At 44.6% G+C, this 26,582-nt stretch overlaps 1 protein-coding gene across 4 annotated transcripts in view; it reads left to right on the top strand.

Moving 5' to 3' along the window:
* Window positions 1-26,582, top strand: part of CAPZB (capping actin protein of muscle Z-line subunit beta) — a 161,409-nt gene that overhangs the window by 66,586 nt on the left and 68,241 nt on the right. For all 4 annotated transcript variants that reach the window (XM_072609112.1, XM_072609111.1, XM_072609110.1 and 1 more), the window contains exon 2: window positions 4,000-4,089. In XM_072609112.1, coding sequence (XP_072465213.1) covers window positions 4,000-4,089 — 90 coding nt within the window. The remainder of the gene's footprint in view (window positions 1-3,999; window positions 4,090-26,582) is intronic.

Here is a 26,582-nt window from a genome sequence, read left to right as displayed (position 1 = left end):
AAATTGACATTAAGATGAAAATTTTTTATTTCAAAATAAAATTATAATATTTTTGAATCTATCAATATGCCTGTCTCCTCTGTTAAGAAGGGAAAGATGTTTAGAAGGTATGAGGACACTAGAAAGGGCAGAGAGAACACTTTACCAAATTACAGAAAATAAACGTAGGTTTACTAATCAGTGGGAAGATGCGAGGAAGTGCATACACCCCTTTCCCTTCTCCCTTTGCCTCTCAATTAACTTGATTATCACTGGAGGTGGAGGAAAGTCCTTTGTTAGCCCTTGTTTCTTAGCTCTTGAAGTAGCTTGCTTCCAGCAACTTCACTTGAGATTTTTAAAACAGTGCCCTGTCATGCACTGTACCTTTTATAATAATAAAAGTTCCTTTCCTTTCCCTCCCTGCCAAAGTAAACATAGCCTAGGGGATGCAGTGCTAGTGAGCCAGGGTGAAGTGATAGCAGAGGGGCCTCAGGTTAAAGGAATTGTGCCTTTGCCACCATCTCTGGCCACTTAATGGGATCTTGGGCCCAAGCGAGTCATCCAAAGGGAATGTCTGTGTTTGGACTTGCTGAGACATCTCTCCCCATGCATGGTTATAATCATGGTTGCTCTCTCCAGGGATAGAGCTGGAGCACAATCAGTCAGTGGGAAAAACACTTCAAACAATGATTATTAGTCCAGAATGTACAGTTTTCCCCATACGACCTCTAGATGAGCAATGTGGGTTAGTTAGGGGTTTGCCTGAGAGTTCTTCAGCGCCTAGCCCTGAGCACAGTTTGTTCCTGAACACGTGGCAGAAAAGAGATTGAACTTTTCAGAGGGTGATGGTGACTGGTCTGCAAATGGATGTCTACAGTAAGATTTCATGAATTCATTGAGATGTGGTTTACTTGAGACAAAGCCAGAAAAGGCAAAAGATTGCCTTTGCCTGTCTATGAAGAAAGCGCTGGCTTAGCTTGCAAGCCCTTAAATCCGAAGAAAAATAGGGTCTTGTTTGACTTTAGTGGAAGGGAATAAATTTTTTTAATCCCTTGAGCACATTAATTGTTTGTATGTAGATAGATGACAGATTAGTTCTATCTCTTAATATAGACCAGGCTGGACTCCTTTTATGAGTAGTTGGAGTTAATGTTGGCGCTTTGGAGAAAATCCCAGCCTTGCCTCTGCCAAACTAAGCAGAGGAAAGGGCTTGTCCATTCCTAGGTCAGGAGAGCTTGGGAGGATGTTCTAATGTCCCCATATGCCCATGGATCTGTGAACTCATGGAAGGGGACTCTAATCTGCCTGCCTGTCCCTTAAGCCCAGCCCTGCAGCTCTCATCTGTGGCCTTCCCCAACCAGAGACCCAGCTGCCCCCTCATGGACTGAGGCCTTTCTTGAGCTCTCTTCCCATTGTCCTTGTGTTCCAGCCTCGTCTTTCTCAGGAGGATGGAGAATAGCTAACCTTCCTGTGGGACATTTTACATGAGAATGAGTCGGACCACAACCTTGAGAGTTAGTCCTGCTGCTAGCCTCTTCCTTCTGAGTTGACCTTCCAGACATCTAGGTGTTTTGCCTGGACCTTTACAGAACAAATTCCCTTAATAAAAGGATTTGTTCTGTAAAATTTGGACTTGGTCAAAAGGCCGCACCTAAGGACCTAGAAGGGTCCATATGTGGCTTTGAGGACACAGGTTCTCCACCCCTGGGACTCTGGCCCATCATAAACACTTAATAAATACTTACTGATTTGATTTGATATATTTGGATAGAGTGAATCACAGAGGAGATGACAGTAGAGGGAGGATCAGAAAGGAGCAAGGAGTATTCTAGCTTGCTGATCACTGAGTCAGGAGATGTAGAGCAGGCTTTTGCAGCAGAGAGCCGCAAGTACTGGGATATTTCCCAAGTCCATCTCTACATTTCTGGATTCTGCTTCTATATCTACGCTGCCCATCCAAGATATCTGTACTGAATAGGTAGGGTACCTCATACCTCTGGTATGAGGGCTTGCTGAGCCCTTCTCAGGCTGCTCATCCCCCATTGGTGGTAACCTGGCACTCCAAGGTCACCTGTGGCTCCAAGAAGCTGTAGTGGCTGTAGCAGCCACACCCCATAAACTGCCTTTACAGATGGGCAACCAGGTTGAGAGTAACCTACAGACTTCAAACCCATCTTTATTTTGCAAGATTTTCAAAAGACTTTGTCAGGCAGGTTGCTTTCATTCAATTTTGGAAAAAATATTTTCAATTGACTATAGCTTAAAGTCTTTGAATCAACTTGAAACTTGGTTTGAAGTATTTAGGCTTACTTTAATTTTCTGTGGACAAGAGAGGCCCTAGCTTGGTCAGGAAGCTCTCCTGATCTGGGAGGACTGTACGGAGCACACAAGTATTTGCCTGCTTTATGTTCCCTTGAGCTGGGAGCTATGCTGCAATCCCACCCAATGTCAGGAGGTATTCATCCATCCATTTGATAAGCCATGTTGGCACAACTAGAGAATTCCTGGTTGCTGGAATTCAGCAAATCTAGCCATAGGTTACTGGGGGTGCTAGTGTGAGCTGGCCCTGGAGTAAAATAGTCCCTGATACTTAGACACATGACTGGATTAAAAAGGTTTTCTTTAGCATGGTGTACATGTTGCATCAGGTTCTGCAGATGAATGGCCAGTGACTATGGGGGAAGAGGGGTGTCTTTTAAATAGAAACAATAATAAGTTGAACTTGTCTGGAAATTTATTGTATTGTAAACTCTGAGGGCAAGACCTGCCTTATATCTCTTCACTTTTGGTGTAGTGCTTTGCTTGTGGTAGATAATTAATAATTTACTTAGATGAATACATTGCATTTACATAGTTGCTTACAAAGTATTTTGGCATAGTTTATCTGATTTGAGTCTCCTCACAGTGTAGTGAGGTAGGCAGGACAACTCTCCCCATTTTGCAACCCCAGGGAAACTGACCTTGGAGTAGTTACATGGTGATCCCCAGTTGTATAGCTAGTACATGGTGGCATGAGGGTTACATGCTCTGTAGATGGTGATAGTTCACATATTTCACTTGTGTGACATTGGGCAAAATGATTCACCTCTGTCAGGCTCCGTTTCTTCATCTGTAATATGGGGGCAGTGGATGATTTCAGCAGAGTTGTGGTCTGTGGTCCCATGAAATCCTGACTCTTCAAATCCCACTTGAGCTATACCTGTGAAGGTTCTCACAAAGTGGGGAGTTTGCTTTGGGATGAACAGAGTAGCATAATGAAATCATTCTGGACTGAGTGTCACCCAGATTTGAATCCCAGCTTGGCCTCTTATGCCATGTATGGGCAAGCCTACCTTGGTAACATGCTGACCCCTCTGCCCACTATGCATCTGTCTGTGAACCTGAGCCCCACCTATAATTTGAACTTTATCTTGATATTGCATAATTCACAGCTGTATTAACCCACTCCCACCCCCTTGGAAGTGCTAGATAGATGGGCTTTTATAGTGACATGCTTTTATGAGCATCTTGGTTCATCGAAAGGTTTCTCAGCTGTAATTCCTCTGGTCATTCTGTTCTGGGCTTGTCAGCTTATCTATTTGCAACACACTTCCAGGGTGTTTGTACTAACTCAGTGAATTACCTGTCCAAATGCACATCTGTATTCTTTATCCACTGTGTTTTCCACACTAGAAAAACATGGTTGAATAGTTGAGAAGAATCTACACCTTGGCTATGTTTGAAAAGGGGTGCTCAAAAAACAGGGTAATTTTATTGCTAACCATCTTGAGCTTAATATTCACTTTAAAAAACTATATAACAGAAGTTTGAGCTTTCATAGGCAGTCTTTTATGTTCTTTGTATATTGATATGTTTGTGTTTGTTGAAGATTGTTAAGTTCATAATAGAAAAAAAATCTAAGGCTCATCCCTTGAGTGAGTATATTGTATTTTGGGGGGGTGGGTGTCAGCTGTCATTATTATCATGATTACTGTTATTGCTTGTTTTCATATTGATTTCTTTCGATCTTTCCTTTTTCAGAGTGACCAGCAGCTAGATTGTGCCTTGGACTTAATGAGGCGCCTGCCGCCTCAGCAAATCGAGAAGAACCTCAGTGACTTGATTGACTTGGTAAGTGCCCAGCTTCAGAGCCTTTGTACTGGCTGATGGCCCGAGTGTTGTGTGCCTTAGTAGGTGTCCTTCTACTCCAGGAGCCAACCTGCTGTTGGCAAGCTGTGACATCCCTTCAATCAGGGGAGGGATTTGGGGGCTGGGGAGAAGGGGTTTTGTGGAAGGGAAGAAGCCTGAGAAGATGGCTGAATCTAGCAGGAGCTCCAGCAAGTGGGAGCAGAGGTCAGTGGGGGAGGTGTTTGACAAGAGACAATCTGTACTGGAGCTGATAGGCAACAGGAGGCCTGGGGAGATCCAGCATTCAGGCTTAGATTCCCTACCCAGCCTTTCTGGCTGTGCTTGAAGAATCCTGAAGCTGTCCCTCTTGACCTCCTGTCTTCTGGCCTCCCATCTCATGGCAGCGCTGTGCTTGGATGGACTGTTGTTGAGCATCTGGTGTGTCCAAAACAAAACTCTTGCGGTCCTCCAGGCAAGACAACTCACCCCTATTACTCACACAGATGAAATACTAAAGGCATATGGCCAAATACAGCAAGGCAGCAAAGTAAGGCAGTTGATCATTTAACATTTATTAAACATCTAGGACAGGGTGGGGAACCTGTGGCCTCTAGGTCCTCAGGTGCATACCTTTGACTGAATCCAAACTTCATAGAACAAATTCCCTTAAGGAAAGGATTGGTTCTCTAAAACTTGGACTCTGTCAAAAGGCTGCACTTAAGGACACCTAGAAGGCCAAGTGTGACCTCGAGGCCTAAGGTTCCCCACCTCTGTCTAGGATGTGCCAGGTGCTGTGCTGAAGTGCTGGGGATACAAAGAAAGGCAAAAAACGGTCTTTGCCCTCAAGGTGCTCCCTGTCTGGTGGGGGAGACAACATGCAAAGTATGTACAGATAAGCTGGGCACAGGATAATTTGCAGATAATCAGTAGCATTGAGGGAGGCTGGGAAAAGCTTCTTGGGGAAGGTGAGATTTTAGCTGGGCCATGAAGGAAGCCAGAGAATCCAGAAAGGGAGAGCAATCCAGGCACAAGGGTCAACCAGGGAAAACGTCTACACCTAGAAATGGATTATCTTGTTTGAGCCACAGCAGCGGGGCCAGTATCACTGAATGGAAGAGTGTTGCAGGATAGGGTATAAGGTATAAAAGATGACTGGAAAGGTCAGGGGGAGCCAGCTTAGGAAGGACTTTGAATGCCAAGCGTAGGATTTTACATTTGATCCTGGAGATGATAGACTGGAGCTTAGTTTTGGGAGGAGGGAGGGGAGTAACATGGTTAAACCTGCTCTTTATGACTTTTATGCCTAATTGAAGAGGGGAGAGTCTTGAAGCAGGCAGACCCCCACCTCTCCTCCCCTCCCCCACAGCAGCTATTGCAGTAATCTAGGCCTTGAGAGTCTGCACTAGGGCAGCAGTGCCAGAGAAGAGAGAAGGGAGCATATTAGGGAGATGTTTAGGGATGCAGAACTGTCATGCATTGTTAACATTTTGAAGCAGGGCAGTGTGATGGAATAGAGTATTACCATTCCATCATATCACAAGGACATTGTTGCTGTTTTTATAGATCAGGAGACCGAAACTCATAAAAGTTGAGATTTATTCAAGATCGTACAAGTAGAGATTGAGGGTGATTGGGAAAGGTTTCCTGTAGGTCACAGGATTTTAGCTGGGGCCTGAAGGAAGCCAGAAGATGGAGCTGAGGAGGGAGCATTCCAGGCATGAGGATCAGCCAGAGAAAGTGCTCAGTATCAGTGGGCCAAGGGTCCGGGTTGAGAACAGCCTCAGTAAGATGTGCTATGGGCTCTCCTGGCTTAGCTGAGATTTGAGGCCAGCAAGTCCTAGCTGCTCCCTCCTTCATAGGAATGCGAAGAAGGTGAATGAAGTGTGGGAAACTCTTCCTTGTCCAGAATGGCTGTGGAGCAGGGCACCCTTTTTTTTTTTTTATATTTTATTTATTTTTAGTGTTCTACAATCACTACCATAAAACTTAGGGTTTTTTTTCCCCTACCTCCCCCCCACCTTTCCCTTCCCTCCCCAAGACGACATACAGTTCTATATAGGATCTACACATACATTCTTATTGAATACATTTTCACTATAGTCATGTTGTGTAGAAGAACTAAAATGAGTGGGAGAAATCATATAACAAACCAAAACATAATACACACACACAAAAAAAATGATCTGCTGCATTCTGTGATTGAATTCCATAGTTCTTTCTCTGGATGTGGAAGGCATTTTGCCTTAGAAGACCATTGGGAATTTTTTTTAAGTCTTTGCATTGCCATGAAGTTCCAAGTCTACCAGAAAAAGCTCTCACACGCTGTGGTCGTTGCTGTGCACAAAGTTCTCCTGATTCTGCTCCTTTTGCTCAGCATCAGATCATATAAGTCTTTCTAGGCCTCTCTGAAATCTTCCTGTTCATCATTTCTTATAGCACAATAGTATTCCATTGCATTCATAACCATAGTTTGTTCGACCATTCTCCAGTAGATGGGCATCCCCTTGATTTCTAGTTTTTGGCCACCACAAAAAGTACTGCTGTAAATATTTTTGTACATGTGGGACCTTTTCCCATTTTTCTGATCTCTTGGGGATACAGTCCTAGAAGTGATATTGCTGGGTCAAAGGGTATACATATTTTTGTAACCCTTTGGGCATTAGTTCCAAATTGCTCTCTAGAATGGTTAAATCAGCTCACAACTCCACCAACAATGTATTAGTGTTCCAGCTCTCTCACATCCTCTCCAGCATTTATCATCTTCCTGTTCTGTCATGTTTGCCAATCTGATAAGTGTGATGTGGTACCTCAGAGTTGTTTTGATTTGCATCTCTAATCAAAAGTGATTTAGAGCATTTTTTCATATGATTATAGATATCTTTAATTTCTTCCTCTGAAAATTGCCTGGTCATATCCTCTGACCATTTATCATTTGGGGATTGACTTGTATTCTTTTACATTTAACTCAGTTCTCTACAAATTCTAGAAATGAGGCCTTTATCCCTGAGATTAGCTATAAAAATTCTTTCCCAATATACTACTTCCCTCCCAATTTTGGTTGCATTGGGTTTTGTTATGCAAAAACTTTTCAGTTTAATGTAATCAAAATTATCCATCTTGCACTTCATAATGCTTTCTATCTCTTCTTTAGTCAAAAATTCTTCCCTTCTCCATAAATCTGATAAATTATGCTATTTCTTGCTGCTCCAATTTGTCCATGGTATCAATTTTTATACCTAGGTCATATACCCATTTGGACTTTATTCTTGTGTACAGTGTCAGGCGTTGGTCTATGCCTAGTTTCCGCCACACTGTTATCCAGTTTTCCCAGCAATTTTTGTTGAACAGTGAGTTCTTGTCCCAGAAGCTGGGGTCCTTGGGTTTATCAAAGAGTAGATTGCTATATTCATTGCCTACTGTGACTTGAGTACCGAGCCTATTCCACTTCTCTACCCCTCTATTTCTTAGCCAGTACCGGGTGGTTTTGATAATTGCTGCTTTATAATACAATTTGAGATCTGGTAGCACTAGGCCACCTTCCCTAGCATTTCTTTTCATTAGACCCTTTGATATTCTGGACCTTTTGTTCTTCCAGATGAATTTTGATATTATTTTATCCAGCTCTAGAAAATAATTATCTGATAGTTTAATTGTTATGGCACTAAATAAGTAAATTAATTTAGATAGAATTGTCATTTTTATTGTATTGGCTCGGCCTACGCACAAGCAGCTGACGTTTTTCCACTTACTTAGATCTGACTTTATTTGTGCAAAAAGTGTCTTGTAATTGTGTTCATATAGTCCCTGGGTTTGTTTTGGCAGGTAAACTCCCAACTATTTTATATTGTGTACCCTAACTTTAAATGGGATTTCTCTGTCTCTTGCTGTTGCACTTTGTTACTGACATATAGAAGATTTGTACGGATTTATTTTGTGACCTGCAACTTTGCCAAAGGTGTTTATTATTTCAAGTAGTTTTTTACTTGAATCTCTAGGATTCTCTAAGTATATCATCATATCATCTGCAAAGAGTGATAACTTAGTTTCTTCTTTGCCTATTCTAATTCCTTCAATTTCTTTATCTTCTCTAATTGCTACAGCTAGCATTTCTAGTACCATATTGAATAACAGTGGTGATAATGGACATACTTGTTTCACCTCTGATCTTATTGGAAATGCATCTAGCTTATCTCCATTGTATATAACGCACCCTTTTCAATCAAATGCCCTTGTTAACTGAAGATCCTCACAGACCTTGGACCTGGGCTGTAAATTTCTGAAGAATGTGAGAGATCTTGGACTGGGCTGGGCACATTTTTAACCTCAATTTAGAAGAAATTCCAGGATCTTGTAATTTAAACATGGAATGTCATTGTATAGGAGGGAAGAGGGAACATACAACAAATGGAGAGACTATTGATGGGGATAGACTTGAGCTCCAACCCCTCCCTGCACTCTTGGTGACCCTAGACAGAGCATTTCACCTCTCTGGGTCTCACTCTTTAGTTACACAGTAAGGAAGCAGAACTCGCTTTGTCCTTTCCTCTCAAACAGTTCGTGATCTAAGGCCCCCGCTCAGCTCTTATCTTCAGTAGAACTGTTATTCTAAACAAATTGTGCTCAGTCTCTATTGACAGCCAGTATGGAAAATAATCTGCTTCTTTTAGTTTTAATCATCAGTGTCATTATAAGTAAACTCTAGTTATTTGAGCTCACTATCTGTTTTATGTTGGAGTTAAAGGGTATTTACTATATTTGTGAGCAGGATTATTGCAGTTAAATCCACCTGTAGTTTGTTTCTCTTGAATATTCCCCAGTTTAAAAAGTTTGTAACTTTTCTCTGAATTCCAAGAGTTCGTTGGAAACCCAGATTAGATGCCTCATGTACCCATTGATTAATCAGATGTTGTAGAATTCGGTAAACTATTTTGTGCAGATTGTAAGTATTCTCCCCATGCACACCTGCCCCAAATAACGAAGAGAACGTTGTTTTTACAACAGCAACAAAAAAATGCTAGCATTTTTTAGACTGACAGGAATTTTAAGGACTTGCCAACATTCTCCAGAAAGGAAATGTCATTCCTTAGATCTCTTTGCCAGGGAACTGTAGGGGAATTTATCTGGCTCCTCTGCAGATGAGTATTGAAGAGAAGCATTAGCCAGGCCCAGGCAGTCTACTTTCCCTGACCATACATTTCTTTGCTTGATCTGGCTTTGGTCTTTTGTATAGTCTTAGATTTTTGGGAAGCTTTAAGATATACAGAATATTTTTACATATATTTCCATTCATCTTCAGTGGAGCCCTGTGAAGTAGATCCTACTAGCATTATTGTGCCTGTTTTACAGTGGAGGAAACTGAGGTTCTGAAATTATTTGAGTACCTTGGAAAGTCAATTGGGGCCAGATTAAAAGACCCTCCTGTCTCTACCCTGCCTGGGCAGCCTGGCAAGATGGAAGGGAGTGGGCAGCATGCTTAGATCCAGATATCTTTGAACCAGTCACTTTCCTTTTGTGCCTCAGTTTCCTCAGTTGTTAGATGGGGCTAGTAAGATTTTTTAAAGGAAACCTGGATGCTTTTCCCCTTTTGACAACAGAGGACAAACAGGGCACACAGGCCAGGACTTCTGGCATAGGGCTCCATAACCCTGTCTCTTTAGCACATAGATGGGACCTAAGAAATATGTCCTTCATGATTTGACCTACAGCCAGTGGAGTGGCCTCTGTCCTGCTTGTAAAGTACTTTGCAAGCCGAGGGAGCTGAGTAAATGCCAGGTACTTGTGATCCATCTGTCTGTCTGTCTGTCTGTCGGTGTACTGTAGTGGACTCTGTCAGTGCTTAAGCAGTCTCAGAAATAAATGTAGAGACTTGTCAGAGAAGGTCAAAGTGGGAAAAGCCAGAGGAACCCCTTTAACTCTCAAACGTTGTTGACCTCTTCTGGCATCTCTCCGCTTGCTGGCAGGGTGAGGCAGATCTTGGCAGAGGTTATATTGGAGCCCTCAACTGAGGCATTCACATCTTAGCACTGGCATTCCTCCAGGCCATCAGTCCCTTGCCTTTTAAAAGCAAACCAAAAATAGCCTTAAATCTGCTTATCTGCTCAGAAAACCTTCCTCTGTGTACAGGTTGGCAATTTCCGTGGCTTCCCCAGTGGCCCTGAGGCCTGGCCTGTCCCTCAGGCATCCTGGTTTTTCCTGCAACTAGGAGTAGGAATCAAAACATCATGGTCTTCCTATTTCATCCTTTGTGGGAAGGGTCCTTTGGAGGAAGAGGTCATGGGTGTATGTCTGAGGTGGAGGACACTTTGACCAGGCAGCTGATAATTTGATCTGTAATGGTCTCAGCATATTCCTTCTTTAGTAGCGGGAGGTTCCCTCCCAAAATAGAAAGGGCAGGCCTAAGCACAGCTTTGTATGGTCAGCTCCAGTGCAGAACGTGCTGCTGGACACTCAGAATGGAATAGGCTCACAGAAGGTCACCCTGTCCTTTGTTGGCAGAGCACTTAACTGCAGAAGGGTCATTGCTCATTCAGAGGGCTGCTTACTCTGATGTGGTTAATCCCCATTTAGATCAGAAAAAGGAGAGATGGGGATTCACTTAGTGGGATTGTAAGAGTTAGAATGGGAAGAGGCGACCTTGGACCTTCTCATCAGTTCCTAGATGTGGAAATTGAAGCCCAGAGATGATTAGTGACTTGCCTAGGGTCACACAATTTGGAAGTGGCAGGGCTGGTATTTGAACTTCAGATACTCTTGTTTTTCCCATATTCCCTTTTGTCCAATGGCACTATTATTTGGGAGGTAGCTGAGTTTTGAGTGAAAGGTCCCTGAAATGGGAATTGAACTATTTGGGTTTGAGCCTTGGCCTGTCCTTGAGCCTCAGTTTCTTTGTCAGCCCTGAAGGTAAATCTGCAACCAAAAGGCCTCTTAAAGACTGGAACTTTGGCAGGATTCTAAGCTCCCTGCGCACATCGCATAATTCAGTGAAGTCTGGTCCTAAGAGGCTGGCCAACAGGGCTTACTCACTCCATGGGTGGTCTCTTCAGCTGCCGCACCCAAATGAGGCCTTGTCGCTCTCTGGGTGAGTAGTACCAAAATTGTGCCAACCCATCTCTCTGATGTGTGGGAACATCCCTCTCTGGGCTCATCTGCACCCGTTCCTCTCCCTTCTTTTCCCCTGTCCCATGGGCTCCATGTGAGAGCTGATTTTGTGCAGAGATGTGGTCTCATTTGAACCCTGTGAAGTCAGTGGGGCAGGTGAGACTATCACCGTTGTGCCCATCCTCAGAGCATTAGAGCTCAGAATCAACCTTCAGGATCATATAGTCAGACGTCCTGAACCTTCTCTGTGGTACAAAGGACACAGATTATCTAGAAATACAATTATTAAAATGTTTTAAGAAAAATCATCTCAGGGACCCCAGGTTAATAGCCCTCATTTTACATGTGATTGGAAATGGAGGCCTAGCACGATCCAGTGAGAAGTAGAAACAAGTAAATAGCAGAACAAAGATGAAAGTGCTGAAGGACAAACAGAAGCTGAAAAAAAGCCAGTTTGGGCTTGATGTCAGGAAAAGAGGCTGCCTTGGAGAGAGTGGAGCTTCCGGCAAAGACTGGCTCAGCTACTTGGTGGGTGGCTTTCAGTGGGGAAGCTTGTCTAGGTGCAGGTTAGCTGAGCTAGATGGCTGCCAAGGTGCCTGTTGAATTTTAATTCTGAGGCCACATTTCCTGACTCCGTAGAAAAAGAAACTGGAAAGAGGTTTGGTGAAGTGCCCAACACTGGCCAGCAGGTAAGTGAGTGGTAGAGCTGGGACTCCAACCTAGACCAGACAACCAGGCAGCTTTCCTTCTGTTCCATCATCATGCTGCACTTAGTTACTGTCCCTGAGTCGCCTGAATCATGGGTGTTCATGTAGTCAGACCCACTCAGCCTCTGGTGACTGCTCTGAACCATCTCTAGAGGAGAGACTGCGTTTGAGTTGCCATTTTATAAGGAAAGATGTACAGTAGCCGAAGGCCTCCAGCAGGATTTTAATAAACTCCATTCCTTGGAAAGCTGTGGGGATGGTTTTGAAGTGAGTGCTTAGCTGTGTCATTGGAGTCCATCTGAAAAGTAGAGAGAGCCCCATAGATCCAGGACATCATGTGTGAAGCACTTTGTGTGTTTCCCCCCACCCCGGGCTAAGTTCCCAAGGAAGATTGCACTGCCAGACCTGTTGTGCCTGGGAAACAGATGTCCCTGCTTAAAGGTGAAGCCCTTAGCTTAAGGAGGATAGCAGAGGGTTGGGGACTTGATCTGAATCAAAATCCAATGGCTTGATTTCTTTCAAAAAGAAGGAAATATGGGGCCTCTTGGGGTCCCTCTCTCTTCCCCACCTGTCTCCTTCAGCTCTTATGGACTGACTCCTATTAAGGAGGAATTGAACTGTTTTCCCTGGACCCATTTGGACCAGTACTGCTTCAGATCAAATGAATGATGGGGAGGAGGTAGAAGTGGTTTCTTTTTGGGGCTCACTCCACAGCCTCTCTGAAGACCTCTGATTTCTTGGAATATAAAGACTGTCATTCTTCCCTTGTGTGTCTTTCTGTGCCCAGCATAGGACCCCCATTGAGAAATACTTCTTGAATTAATGTTCAGTAAATGGTTGTGTGCTCTAGAGTGGTCATTCAGCAGTCCATTTCATGAGTGTTTATTAAGCCTACAGAATATGGTGCTGGACACTGCTGGGAACCAGACCGTATGCACATTAGACGTCATTGCCACCTTCCAGGAGTGGTGTTAGTCGAGTGGCACTAATGTCCATTCCTTTTCCCTGGTTCCCATGTAGAACAAGTCACTCTGACATTTTTGTGGGTGCTGCACTTAGGTGTCATCATCTCAGTGTTCCCAAGGAAAGAAACTGTATATATGCCACATGGCAGCTCTAGCCAAGAGCTTGAATTTCCTCAGTCAGGTGTTTTGAAGGGTTGTTATCTGCCCCAGATTGCATCTCCCTCCACCCCCACCCCCACCTAGCCTCTAGGCTGTCTTGCCATTGAGATGACATGGATTTGAATTTTGATCTATTCTTTCCATCACTCAGACCTTCCTGAAGAGTTGGGAATAGATTTTCCCCCATCCTTCATCTGACTAAAAATTGACTCCTCTATCCCCTTTAGAGAGGATGAGGATAGAGATATCCTAGCAGTGCCATTTCTGAGCCCTTTCCCCTGCCCTCATTTGTTTTGCATTTTACCTTAACCTTGATCAAACATTGTGGAATTCTGGTGTTGGATCTTGGGTAGGTATGGGCTGTTACTTCAGGTTCTTGAGGCTCTCCTCCAATAAAAGGGATCTGAATATGTCTACTCTATTGTACAGTACTATTGGGAAGACAGTTCTGTTAGCCTGGAAGTGCTTTACACAAGGGAGGTCTCATCATGTTTTGTGTACATGTCCTATCTTCCTTCCTTGCCCCCTAGTTGTACTATAAATTCTTTAGGGACAGGATCTGCCATTTTTCATCTTTGAATCTCCAACAGTCACTATACACATGCTAAGGGCTTAATAAATGCTCATTTGGATTGAATGGAAATCCTTGGGATATTGGATTGTATAGACATGGGTCAATACCTTTAAAAAAAATAATTCCGGCAGCTTGCATTTCTCCCATGTTCCAGTAAACCTAAGTCATTTTTTGAAGTTAAGGGGGAGAAAGGGCATTCATTTTGGGTGTTTCTGTAAACTTTTTGAGGGCAGGCACCCTGTTTTTGTCTTTCTTCTGCTCTTTTGGGACTCCTGGAGCCAGCCCTCTCCTCTGCATCCTGGTGGGATTAAATCTGTGCTGGTGCCAGTTAGCCCATGCTGGCCAGGAGCAGCTCAGTGTGGCCTCCCCCTCCCTGCCCAGCTTGTCTTCCTGCACTCTCCTACTGGGCCTTCATGGGCCCCAGTTTCTTTGCATTCTTGGTCCTTTGTCATATGAACCCAGAAACTCCCTTTGTCCGGAGCTAAGGTTATAATCTGCACAGTGGAGGTGTTGGCAGTATACAGCCGTTCTCCCTTCCCTCCACCGCAGATACCACCAGAAGGGATTACTGCAGTAAAGTCTGTAACTGTTGAGAATTCAGTCTGCCATTTGCATGAATTACATTTCTCTGCCAACTAGAACTTTCAGACTTCCTTCCATTTTAGTGACAGTTCACAGTATCTCCCTTCCATTAACTCTTGGGGATAATTAATGTGTCTAAAGTTACTATGGAAATTATCACTTGGGCTTTTCAGTCCCTGGTATGTTTGGGATTGGCAATTGCAATGTGGATGTGGTCGAAAGAGCCTTGGGCTGGGAGTCAGAAGGTCTGGGTCAGAACTGGAGGCCTGCTACCTCCTCCCTTACTCCTGATTACCTGTGTGACAACACAGGATAACATTTACCCTCTCTGGGTCTCAGTTGCTTATCTGTAAGATGAGCAGCCTTAATTAGGTCATCTTTATGGTCTCTTTCAATTCTCAAATCTTTGATCTTCTTCTCCTGATCTAGGCCTCTGGGCCTCAGTTTCCTCATTTGTAAAATGAGGTAATTGTCTCATTAAGGCCTCCTCTAAATCTATTGCTATTATCCTCTGAATATTAGCTATATATCAGTTCAATTCAGCAAACATTTATGAAGTTCCTACCATTTATAAGGTACATTTCTGGTGCTGGGGATACAAACCCAAAGGACTTCTGCCTCAAAGGAACATGCATTGGGTGGTGGACCCCGTAGAGCACACAGGATACACAGATGAGTGTAGTACAAGGTGAAAAACTTGGGGGAAGCGTTCATTTGGCAAGAAGGGGAAGTCAAGGAAGGAGGAAGAAGAGAAGGAATCACCTGAATCCTTGAAAGGAAGGTAAGGATTCTGAAAACAGAAATGAGGAGCAGGCATATTAGAGCAATGGGGACCAGCCTGGCCAAGTGCCCAGAGGCAGCAGCAGCCAGGGAGGAGCTCAGCTGCGCTGGAACAGAGTTCACAGAACGGGAGAGTAGGAGGCAGGGCTTGGGAAGGACTCATCAGCACTGGGCAGGGGAGGTTGGAGGGCTTGATTGGGGAGCTACTGAAGCTTTGAGCAGGGCAAGACCATGCATCTTCACCCTGCTCTCTTCCCTCCTCACCCCCACTGCTACCCCACCCCCAAGCCATCGAACCAGAGGCCATGCTCAGGAAGAGTTCATTTGCTTAGTCCAGTATTCCCTGGGTCTTTGAATTCTTGTCTCACCTGGGACGTTGCGTCTGGAAGGGTGTGTTAATAGTGAACTGTCCCATTGCTCCATTCACCATCCCTGGGACTTCAGAGACCAAAAACCCTTCCCTGGCCATGTCAGCTCTCCCATAAGAATGAAAGCACCTTGGGGACTTGTTCTTCTGTATTTGTACCCCAACACTTAGCACACAGTAGTGGTTTAAGTAAACACTTCTCCATTTAGGGGCAGCTAGGTGGTGCAGTGGATAGAGCACTAGTGCAAGAGTCAGGAGGACCTGAGTTCAAATGTCACCTCAGACACTTGACATTCACTAGCTGTGTGACTTTGGGCAAGTCACTTAACCCCAATTGCCTCATCCTGGGTCATCTCCAGTCATCCTGATGAATATCTGGTCACTGGATTCAGATGGCTGTGGGGGAGAAGTGAGGCTGGTGATCTGCATAGCTCTCCCTCACTCAAAACAAAGTCAAGTGCAAGTCATGTCATCATTTCTCTGATGGCATGGTCTTCAGCAACGAAGGACGAGCACACACACACAAATTCTTCATCCATTTAGCCATGTTAAAGAAGCTTCCCTTTGACCTTTAAATATTCAGTCTCGTTAAAGCTTTATGGCTCCATGGTGCAGTGATTTCACTTTTTCTCTCCTAACGTTCAGTCTGGTTATGTATTCCCCCTGACTGGGGCCTCTCCAGATATAGTTTTGCCCTCTGACTTTGGTAATTAACAAGATATTCATTGTGGCCCCAGGTAGAGGGCTTCGATTATTTCACCTCCCCATCAGTGATAGCTGCTCACATTTCTGTACTGATTTCCTCATGACATCCCTGTGAAAGAGGTAGTCCAAATGTTATGCCCATTTTACACATGAGAAAGCTGAGGACACACAGCCAGAAAGTACCAGACCCCACACTTTAACCTGGGGTTTTCTTCTCACTTCTGTCTTCTTTTTCTCCACCACAGCACATTGCCTTGGTGAATCACCTCACCCCATTTCTGCATTCCATAATGACACTAATTCAGGGGGCTTTTTTGCATCTTAAGCCACCTAGCTGACTTGAATTCCCCTGCTTTGGGGGAGTCTTACGATGTCTAGGTTTTTTGAAACAAGAAAAAAATGCTATTTCCATAGGTTCATGCATGTGAGAGTTGGAAGAAACCCTAGGGAAGCAGCGAAGGGAGAAGAGTCCACCCCACCATCTTTGCTTCAGAGACTTGGTGAGGGGCAATTCAGGAAGCCTACCCCAACTATCCCCTGAAAGGACAGACTCCAGGGCCTGGCAGCTCCAGAGGCAGCCAAAACTAGATTCACAACCAAGAAGTATCGCAGCTACATAGATACTGTGTGCTGCTGAGGTGCGTGCTTCCCAGGGGCCAACAGGACAAAGAAAAAACAGTCTGACCCAGTGTCAGCTCTTCATCATCTCTCTCTATTTTTCACCAGAAGACCAGGACTATGTATTAGGACACCTGGCTTCTGGTGTTTGGGAAGCTGTGCCCCCCCCCCCCCCCCCTGCCCCCAGGCATCCTTCCTCAGTGTGTTTTTACAGGTGCTGCTGGTCACAGCTCTTGACTTTCCACAGTGGTGCATTATAAGCCAGTTAGGGCTTGCAAAGCTTAGCTTATTTAGCCTGGAAGGGAGGAGATTTAGGAGGCCCTTGATTGAGATATTTGAGATAGTAATGAAAGCTGAGCGGGGCCCACCCTTTTCCCTACAATCCTGAACAGCAAAGGACAGAACCTCCTCCGTGAAAAGGTAGAGATGACAATCTGCTTAGCACTGAGGCAGCCAAGTGGCCTTCCCTGCCACCAGGAGATCAGAGTCAAGGATCTGACTAGCTGCTTTTATGACTACTAATAACATTTGTAGCTTGACTAGGATAAAGGTAATCTGATCCTGGTAGAATAGTGGACTCTTTAGACAAAATGGGCCTTTTCCATCTCATCTCATTGCTGCTTGTGGCCCTCATGAATGACCAATAAGGAATAGCATGCTAGGAGGGAAGACAACTACCCAGAGGCCTAGATGTGAGTACCAGCACCACTGCCACTGTGCTTTTACTGCTTCAAGATCTTAGAGGACAAGTTATATTACAAAACCAACGGATTTCAGAATTGGAAAGGACCATCCTCACCCATCTAATCCAAACCAGACCCAAAAAACATACAGCATACAACATAACCACCAAATGGAGATCTAGCTTTTCCTTGAAGACCTCAAGTGAACTCCCATTACCTATGGCAGCCCCAGAGCTTGTAGAATTGGATTCCACTTTTGGACAGCTCTAATTATTGGGTGGTTTTTCTCTTTAGCATACCAAGCTGAATCTAATGGTCCTTCCACTTACCAGCCCTTCAGGCACTTGAAGACAAACTACTGTGTCACCCTTAAGGTTTCCCATCTTTAGTAAATAGTCCTACATAGTTCCTCACTGATAGATATTTTTTAATTCACCTGAGTGGGAGAAGGTTGTCTCTTTGTCCTTCTGCAGTAGGAATCCTGGCAAAAAGGGGCCATGACAGAGAGGATAGATGGCAGTCACGGCTGGATTGGAAATTGACCAGGGCAGTGTTTTCAGTGTTCTACAGGGAGATTTCAGTTTGGGTCGCAACTAATATAAATGTTAGTGCTCTTCCGTCATGTATACATGATTGACTGAAGGAGAGAGCAGAAAGAAGAGCAGGAAGAAGAGACAAGGTTAGGCAAAGAGTGAGAGAGTAGCAGCAGGGCCTAGTGGATGGCCAGCTGGCCTCACGGACAGGGAGGTCTAAATCTAGGCCTGCTTCTAACACACACTGACTGGAGGACCTCAGGCAAGGCCTTAGCCTCTCGGTGGCCCTGGGGAATTCTGTAGAATTAGAGAGGTAGAGCAGGTACCCCACCTGCACTGGGAAGAGGGCATTTCCTACACCAGTAAAATCGTAGATCCAGTAAATATACAAATAAATGAATGGATGGATGCAAGTGCACACACACACAAATACACATACGTACACACTCACAATAATGTCAGCCAGACCACAAACAATTTTTGGGTTAGTTGAGGGCCTTAGGGACTTGCTTTCTTTCAGAAATATTTTTCATTAAAGACCTGGTGTGTACAGAGCTCTGTGCTAGGCTCTGGAAAAGAAACAGTTGAAATTAAACTTGATCTCTGCCCTTTTGGGATCAAGGGGATACAGTTTTCCTCACAATGACCCAGAAAGATGAGCAGTGTAAGCCTGACTGTCCCTTCTGTACAGAAGAGAAAACTGAGGCTCTGAGGACTTAAATGACTTGCCTGCAGTAACACAGAGAAGTTGGTTAGTTTTTTTCTGGTAGGCATTGGCCCCTGGCTTCCTGACCCCAAGGCTACCCTCTTTCCACTACACACTTTTGCCTATCCACTAGCCAGCCTAAAGTGATATTTTGTGATAGTTCATTAGAGAGGTACTCAAGACAGAGGGGGACCTGGGAGCACCAGGGAAGGCTTTCTGGAGGAGGGGATTCTTGATTTGGGCTTGAAAGGATGAGGAGGATGCCCTTCTAGGCCTAGGGAAACAGTGGAATCACCAGCAGGGAAGCAGAAGAATGTGCCTTCTTCATTGTGCTGGCTCTGCCCAAGAGTGAAGCCTTTCTGATGATTCAAATAACAACATTACAGAAAGGAGTTTACCCTGCCCGTTTGCTTAGCAAATCTTTCTTTTCCCCCCAAAAGATTTTAGCAGGTTCCGTATTACCAAGAGTGAAATAAGCTTTAACAACTCAGGTGGCGGGGGGCTGCTCATTTTGCTCATTCTAAAAGTACAGTTTCTATCACAGTGTATGTGTTTTACAGATGCTTGTGCCTTCTGCTGTGGCTCTCCCCCTTGATCACGAATCTCCTGGACTCTCTGCTTGGTACTTAGAGCCAGTTCTCATTTCTTTGGGATTCTGGTACTGGTGTCCTCCTCACCCAGTGTCCTCAAGACAGTTATCTGGGCTTCCCTGGGAACCTTCCAGGGAGGAAGACTCTGCCCCTTCTGCTGCCTGACAGCTCTAGTTGTTATTTACCGGCTGAAACCTGCCTTCTTCTGCCCTCTCCAGCCACTCTTACCTCTATATGACTAGCCTTAAAATTGTGTCTTCGTTTTTCCTCTCTACACCATTTTTCTCCAGTCCATTCCCAGGCTCATTTTTGGAATACATTTTTGTTGGTATCTTTTGGTTTTATATCACCTACGTTTCCCAATATATCCTTCCTTCCTCTTCTCAGAGAGTAATGTCTTATAACAAAGAAGAAAAAAAATCAGCCTAATTAGCCAAGATATTGAAAAAGTCTATCTGAAAAGTGGGGAGAAGTGCCTTCATATATCCCTTATTTAGAGCTAAGCATGGTCATCATTTTGCAACATTTAGTTTTGACTTTCATTGTTTCCCTTATTCTACTAACTTCACCCTGCATCAGTTCATTTGAGTCTCCCCATGATTCTTCCATTCAGAAAATGTTTCATCCCCTACACTGGTTGCCCAGTGCTGAAGAGACAAAGACAAAACCAGAGTGGTCCCAACATGCACAGTAACTGCAGTGGAGAAAGCAGGGACAAAAGAGCCAAGTACACAGTCACTGCAGCACAGTCACAACCACAGTGCAGAGGGGTTGTGGAGAAAGCCTCTGCGATGCAGCGGGCAGTGAGCGCCATAAAGACAAAGTTCAAAAAGAGGAAACTTTTTTCGGAGGAGTATATTTAGCTGCTTTCATATCAAAATAGAATATACTTTAAAAAGAATACGGGCCTCATCTATTGGGGAACAAACAATTAAACAAGCCATGTAATCTGAAGTTAATAGATTATGTGTTATCAAAAAGGATGAATATGAAGAATCATGGGGATTATGAGTGTGGTAAACTACATATCAGACTTTTTTAATATCTTGGCTAATTAGTTTGATTTTGGGGATCCATTGTGTTGTCTCTAGTTTCCTTGGGATATAGTAGTCCCAGTAGTAAAATCTCTGGATCAGAGGGTACAATTTTTAATGACTTTTCTTGCATAATCCCACAGCTGGCAATTGTGGGACCTGAGTGCAACACACACCTTTCTGTGTGTTACTACAAGTGGCAGGGACATCTAGTGTGGATTTACATCTGTGCCGTTGTTGGAGCTGACCAGAAGCTGTGTAGGAGGACTAGAGTTTGAGTTAGAAACAGAACGCCCTTTCAAACTTGGACCCTGATTGGGAGCCTTCTGTGAAAGCCACCATCCCTGCTTCAGCATTAATCTGCTAGCAGCAAATGGAATGATGGTGCTAGGAAGCACCAAGTGGTTTGGCCCATCACTTCCTGTTCCCTGGGTCACTCACATCTAATCCTTTGCTGGATTTTGCTATTACTGCCCCTAAATGCTTCCCAGCTGCTGTTTGAAAAGGATCTTGGAGCTTGGGGTTAAGATGGGGAGGAGGAGGAGGAGGAAGACCTGCCAGAGAAGAGGAGTTCATCTCAGCTCCTCTTTTGGGTCACTGGCCCTCATCAGACGAGATACTTTTTGTTCATTAGTTGGACAGTTTGTGGTTTGTCCTTTCGCCACCTCTGTTGTGGCTCTCTTGGCCTTCGGAGCTCACAATTAGAGTTTATTAGAGAGACTGTCAATCATTGCTCTCCCAGGATCCTTCCCAGGAGAAGCAGCACAAGAAACCATATTCATTTGCCTCAGTGTGGGCTGCCAGGCCCTAAGCTTACCCTGCAATTAGTCTGCTTGCAAATAATGACTAATTAAATTCTAAGGCCCTCACATTCACCAGGGAGGAAGCGATAGAAGAACCCAGAATTTAGGATCCTGGGAAGCTGGTTACCTTGGGGGTAACTGAGTCTTGCTAGATAGGAGCAGGATTGGGTTTTCCAGGTGGTAGGAGGAGTTTGGCCGGAGGAAGCCTTGGGAAGGAAGGCCTACCAGCCTGCGGCTGGGAGGAGAGATTAGGAGCTAAATACTGGGGTTGGAATTAGCATTCATTTTCTCCCTTCTGGAATGCACATCAGCACAGGATTTCTATTGACTGGGAGCTAAAATAACACAATTGTTGTTCAAAAGAAAACCAGGTAGGGTTCGGGGCTGGAGGTTTGCCCCCAGGCTGGAGATGATTCTCTTGAATGCTAGGACATTTTTTTCTTTCTTTGCCTTTATTCCTGATTAAGAATTGGAGATGAAACAGTGAGGAACAGGCCTTCTGAAGGTGAGCTGCTTTAAAGCCTGAGTGCCTGCCCATCTCCTTGTAGCCTTTCTACTTCCATTTTCTTTTAAATACCACCTTGAGAGGGGCGGCTGGTGCCTTGTGGAGGTGGACCTAGGGAAACTGTTCTCACGAGGAAGCTTGCTTACTCCAGGGACTTGCCTAAGGCCATATCACATTTAGTGTGGACTCTAATTTTAAATGAACTTGTTCTCATCTTAATGCCAGTGTGCTCTTCATTTCCTAAGTGCCTTAGACTCTAAGTAGTAAGCCCAACCTCTGTGAAGCAGGCAGTTGCCAGTGTTCAAGTCTTTTATCTAGGTTCTCTGAGGCTGTTCTCTGATAGCCCACCTGATGCTTCATCAGGCCATGGAGCTCTTAAAGGCTGGTAGGTCTTTGCAGGGCCTGCCAAAACAGTGGTTATTGATTATCTTCCAGGGTTGCTTCAGTTCAGTATGGAGAAGGGGGGGGGGCTCATGACTACTCATGTCATTGGAGGGGACTCCCCTCAGTTTCCTCATCTGTATAAGTGAGGAGTTTGGCTCTTTGACTGGCACCTGTGGTCCTGTGATCTTGTTAGCACAGAGTCAGCTTTATACCCCAGGGTGGCATTGAAGGAAGTTCTAGTGGAAAAGGGGTCACAGATGGTGTGTGTGACACACACACTAAAATAAGGAAGTCTGTCCTGACTTGGTTCAGCCCTTGTATCCCACTAATTACATTTCTAGCCTAAAGTCAGAAGAGCTTCCCAAATAGTATTTGGGCAGCAGAGAAAAGGGAGGATATGGCCCACCTTCCCTGATAGTCATTTTTCTACTTTCTGAGTTTGAAGCAAAGCAGTTCCTAGTTTCCCAGAGACTTCAGGGAAGACCATAACCCCAGGATGGGATTGGATGCTTCATTCTCGAGATGTATCCACCAGAATGAGAACTTGTCCGCTATACCACCAGTTTGCACATTCTTTCTATTCCAGAGACTAAAAAGAGATTTGCCATCCCTCTGTGGCAGATTTTTGTGCTTTTCCCTAATTAAAGGATATCCTGACTGTGTTGTAGTTTCTCTACCTCCCATCTCTGTTTTTTTGAGATTGTGTTTCACTTTCCTCTTTCTGAACAGTTGGTAAGTTGAAAATGCGACAGCAGAAACCCCTGACCTGTGCTGATTTCAAAGCGTTCTGTTGGTCATGGGGAGCTCTGGGATCAGGTCTTAGAAGGTCAGTTAGAAGAGTAGAGGGAACCCTGGCCTTGACCCCAGCCATGCTTCTCCCAGCCTGAAGAGTCAGCAGAGCCAGGTTTGCCAGCAGCTTACTGGAACAGATGAGAGGGCTGTATGAGGAAAGGACCTTTCAGTCACAAAGCACAGTCTTGACTTCTGTCAGCAAACATATGCCCCAGGAAGGCTTTCTAGTGTCCATCATGAGATAGAGTCACTTTCTGTAAACTAGACAGGCTTGGACATTATCCTGACCTGGTATGGTAGAAAGGACACCATATATTTGGAGGAGGAACTGGGTTCTCTTTGCACTTCTGCTGCTTGCTTAAACTTTGTGCTTGGGCTATGAGCGCCTCAGTGCACAATCTGCCTTTTGCCTTTCTTTGTATCCCTAATGCTTAGTCCAATGCCTGGCACATGGGAGGCCCTTAGTCAGTACTTGTTGCCTATAACTTAATCTCTTTGGACTTCAGATTTGGGATTCTATAGTCCTTGATCCTCTCTGTTAATTGGGGAGTGGGGGGAGCAATAGATGATAGCCTCAAAGGTCCCTTCTCAGCTCTTCTTAAACTGTAGATCTTGACCCTAGTTTAAGAAGCACTAGAGGTCACAAGTGGAAAAAGTTAAAGAAGGCTTTAGATCCTGTGCTCCTTCTGCTGTAATAAAGAGACTGGGTAGGTTCCCAGGCAGCGCATGGTCAGGGGAACTGTTCCTTCAGAAAGGCTGCTTCACACAAGATCTGGAGGGATGAGCAGGTGAAGCTGCTTTTTAAGCAAAATACCAAGAGAAACAGACGGTGAGGGTAACGAGAAGCACAGGAGGTGGAATGAAGATGCAGTTCACATTGCTCAGACACAAGGGAAATCATGTCCCATATAGAGGAATATTGGATTCCTAACTTTGAGGAAGCTCTTGGGGGGCTTGAAACTGCCTAGAAACAAGAGGCTAGCCAGTATTTTAGGAAAGGACCTAAGTAACCATCCATCTAGTTCAGCTCTCACATTTTGCAGAAGAAGAAATTTGGACTGAAAGTGTAAAAGACAGAGCCCAGGTCCCCATAGGTAGTAAGGAACAGAGTTGGGACTCAAACCTAGGTCTTCAGACTGGGAGTCCAGAACTCTTTTCCTATAGCCTACCACCCTCTGCCTTTATTGAAAAAGACCCAACCTGGGTCTTGTCTTTGGGTTCAGTAAAATGATTAGAAATTGGGAAGGTGTGGTTTCTTAATAACCAGATGAGAGAGAAAAATTTCTCCATCTCAGACCTTTTACCAGTTCCTTTTAGTAGACATGTGCTTGGACTCATTCCCATGGGAGGGTTTGCGTTGCCCTCTTGAGACCCTAAGGTCTGGAAATATTGTATATGCCTTGCAAAGAGTACTGCAGGATCAGTCTTGCCTGCTGAGAATGTCAGGAATGTGTGCAGGTGCTGCTAGAGCCTTGGCAGCTTGGGGGGGTTGTAGATTTGGGTGAATTCATTGAGTGTCCATAAACAGCCTACAGCAGGTTGGGTGCTGGGAATACCAAATAAAGTTCACTATCCCTGTCCTCAGGGACTCAGATGGAAAAAAGGGGAGAGAGATGTGTGTCTACATGTAACGCAAACACAAGGGGAGAATATGATCAGAGCAAAAGAGTTGGAGCTGTGGAAGGGAGAGGAGGATCGCTTGCCCCCAGGGGGCATGGAAGGCTTTCTGGAGGCTCTGGTGCCTGAGCTGGTCCCCTGAAGTGGAAACTGAATCTCCCAGAGGTTGTGACTTGCCTGGAGTCACACAAATTGATAGAAAGGTGGACGAAGCATTTGTTAATCCCTTACTGTATGCTGGGGATTGAGCTAGGCACTAGAGATACAAATAAAGGGAAATCAGAAGATGGAAGAGAGGGTGGCCCTTGGGGAGAATGCCGCTGTCAAGAAGATGAAGTCTGAGTTGAGCAATGAGATGGTGTTGGGGGTGAAGGTTGCTGGTGGAGGATGTAGAGAAGTTAGGAGAGGGAATCTTAGACGGCTAAAACCAAAGCCTGCCTGCCAGACTCTAACCTAGGCCAGGACTCTCCCCATGCAGATAGGGCTATCTCACATCCTCTGACATCCACAATTGAGATGCTGGTAGAAGGGGGTTGGGAATGACCCTTGCCTTCTTGTTCTGCTCCTGAAGTGTAACTTCTTTGGCTTGGATCCTATCAATGCAAAGCCTTAGGATTCCATGGCAACCGGTGGGGCTAGAAGTGGTCCATCTCAAAGAGATGCTGAGCTCCAGTTGAGATGTGGCCAAGGGTGTTCCTGCCTAATGCTATGTCAAAAACCTTGCTACATTCTTAACATCACATTCAGTTGTGGCATTTAGGAGGCAGCATGTTCTAGAGAGAAGAGGTCTAGACCTGGATTCCCAAGGTGGAATCCCCAAATCCCAAAGTTGGAAAGGACTTTTCATCCAGCCCATTTCTGAACAGGAATTTTCTCTAAGTTGTTGTGCAGTCCTTGTCTTTGAAGACCTCCCATAAGGGAAACCCATGTCTTCCCCAGGTAGCCCCTACATTTTAGGATCACTGTCGTTGGTAGGAACTTTTCCTTTCTCTTGAGCCTGAATCTGCCACTGCAGCTTATAGCTGTGCTTGTGCCATCTGGAGCAAATACTTATAGGTAGCTACCAGTCCACCTAGACTTTTTCTTTTCAAAGCTTAACATTCTGGTTCCTTCAGCCCATCAATCAGGCAACACATGCTTAATAACCACTAATCATAATAGCTAATATTTCAGTGGTGGTGTAAAATTTTCAAAACTCTTTTCAATGTATCTTCTCATTTTGCCCTCACAACAGCCCTGTGAAGTAGGAGCTGTTATTATCCCCATTTTGTACATAAAGAAAGTGAAACTGAGATGCTAAATGACTGTCCCCATAAGTGTCTGAAGCAGGATTCAAAATCAGGGCCCACACACTTGATCTGGTATACCACTGAGCTGCAGTATATCAGGTACTGTGCCAGGCAGCAGACATGCAGATAGCCCTTGCCTTCCAAGAGCTCATTCTATGGGAAGAAATGATGTATACTCAGGTGGCATAAGAATCCACAATCTGGATATAAAATAAATGTCCTTTTCAGGGAAGGTCCTAACAGCTGGGAGCATCAAGAAAAAAAGCCCCCATTGATCTGATAGTGGCACATGAACCAATTCCTATGGCATGATCCAGTGGCATTTCACTGCCCTGAGTGTTTTCCCCTCAGTGCTTTCTAGCTTACCAGCACTGTTCCTAAAACATGTCGCCTGGAAATCCACACTGTACCACATTCTTGGATAGATAAGGGCAGAGTACAAGAACTGTCTCTCATCTCCCTGGCTCTGGACACTTCACTGAAACTTAAGCTTGGATTACCTTTTTAGAGTGTTGTATCACCTGTTGATTTATACTGAGCCAGTAGACCCCTGAAGCCACAGGTAGCTTTCATCTCATCTCGTACCCAAAAGGGAGCTGGTGGAGTTGGTCTAGGCTTGTAGCTCCTCAAGCTCTTGAGAATCTCCTTTCTGTCATCTAGTAGGTAAGGTGTCCCTTGTAGCTTTGTGATATCTACTAATCTGATCAGGTTAAAAGTGTAGAGTGTGTGTAATAAGAAGTGTTAAAGCAGTCCAGGGATGATGACAGATTCCTACCTTCCTCCTTTCCCGCCCCACCCCCCCCCAAAAAAAAGAGCCAGCAATTTTTCTCTATTAGGCACTGGTTTAAGGATTTCACTTTTAGGACACAATATGAATCCCTCTGTCCCTTCTCTTTGTGATTTATACTCTGAAAAACAACTTCGGGTTGAAAAAATTAGTTAAAAAAATAAAGTCAGTGCTTCTAGGCCATACTGTGGTAAGAACTTGAATCCCAAAACAGGAAT

This window comes from Notamacropus eugenii, chromosome 5 (genome assembly GCF_028372415.1).
Source record: "Notamacropus eugenii isolate mMacEug1 chromosome 5, mMacEug1.pri_v2, whole genome shotgun sequence".
Taxonomy (NCBI): domain Eukaryota; kingdom Metazoa; phylum Chordata; class Mammalia; order Diprotodontia; family Macropodidae; genus Notamacropus; species Notamacropus eugenii.
Note: the sequence above shows the minus strand (reverse complement) of the source record. Positions and strands in the feature narration are given on the sequence as shown.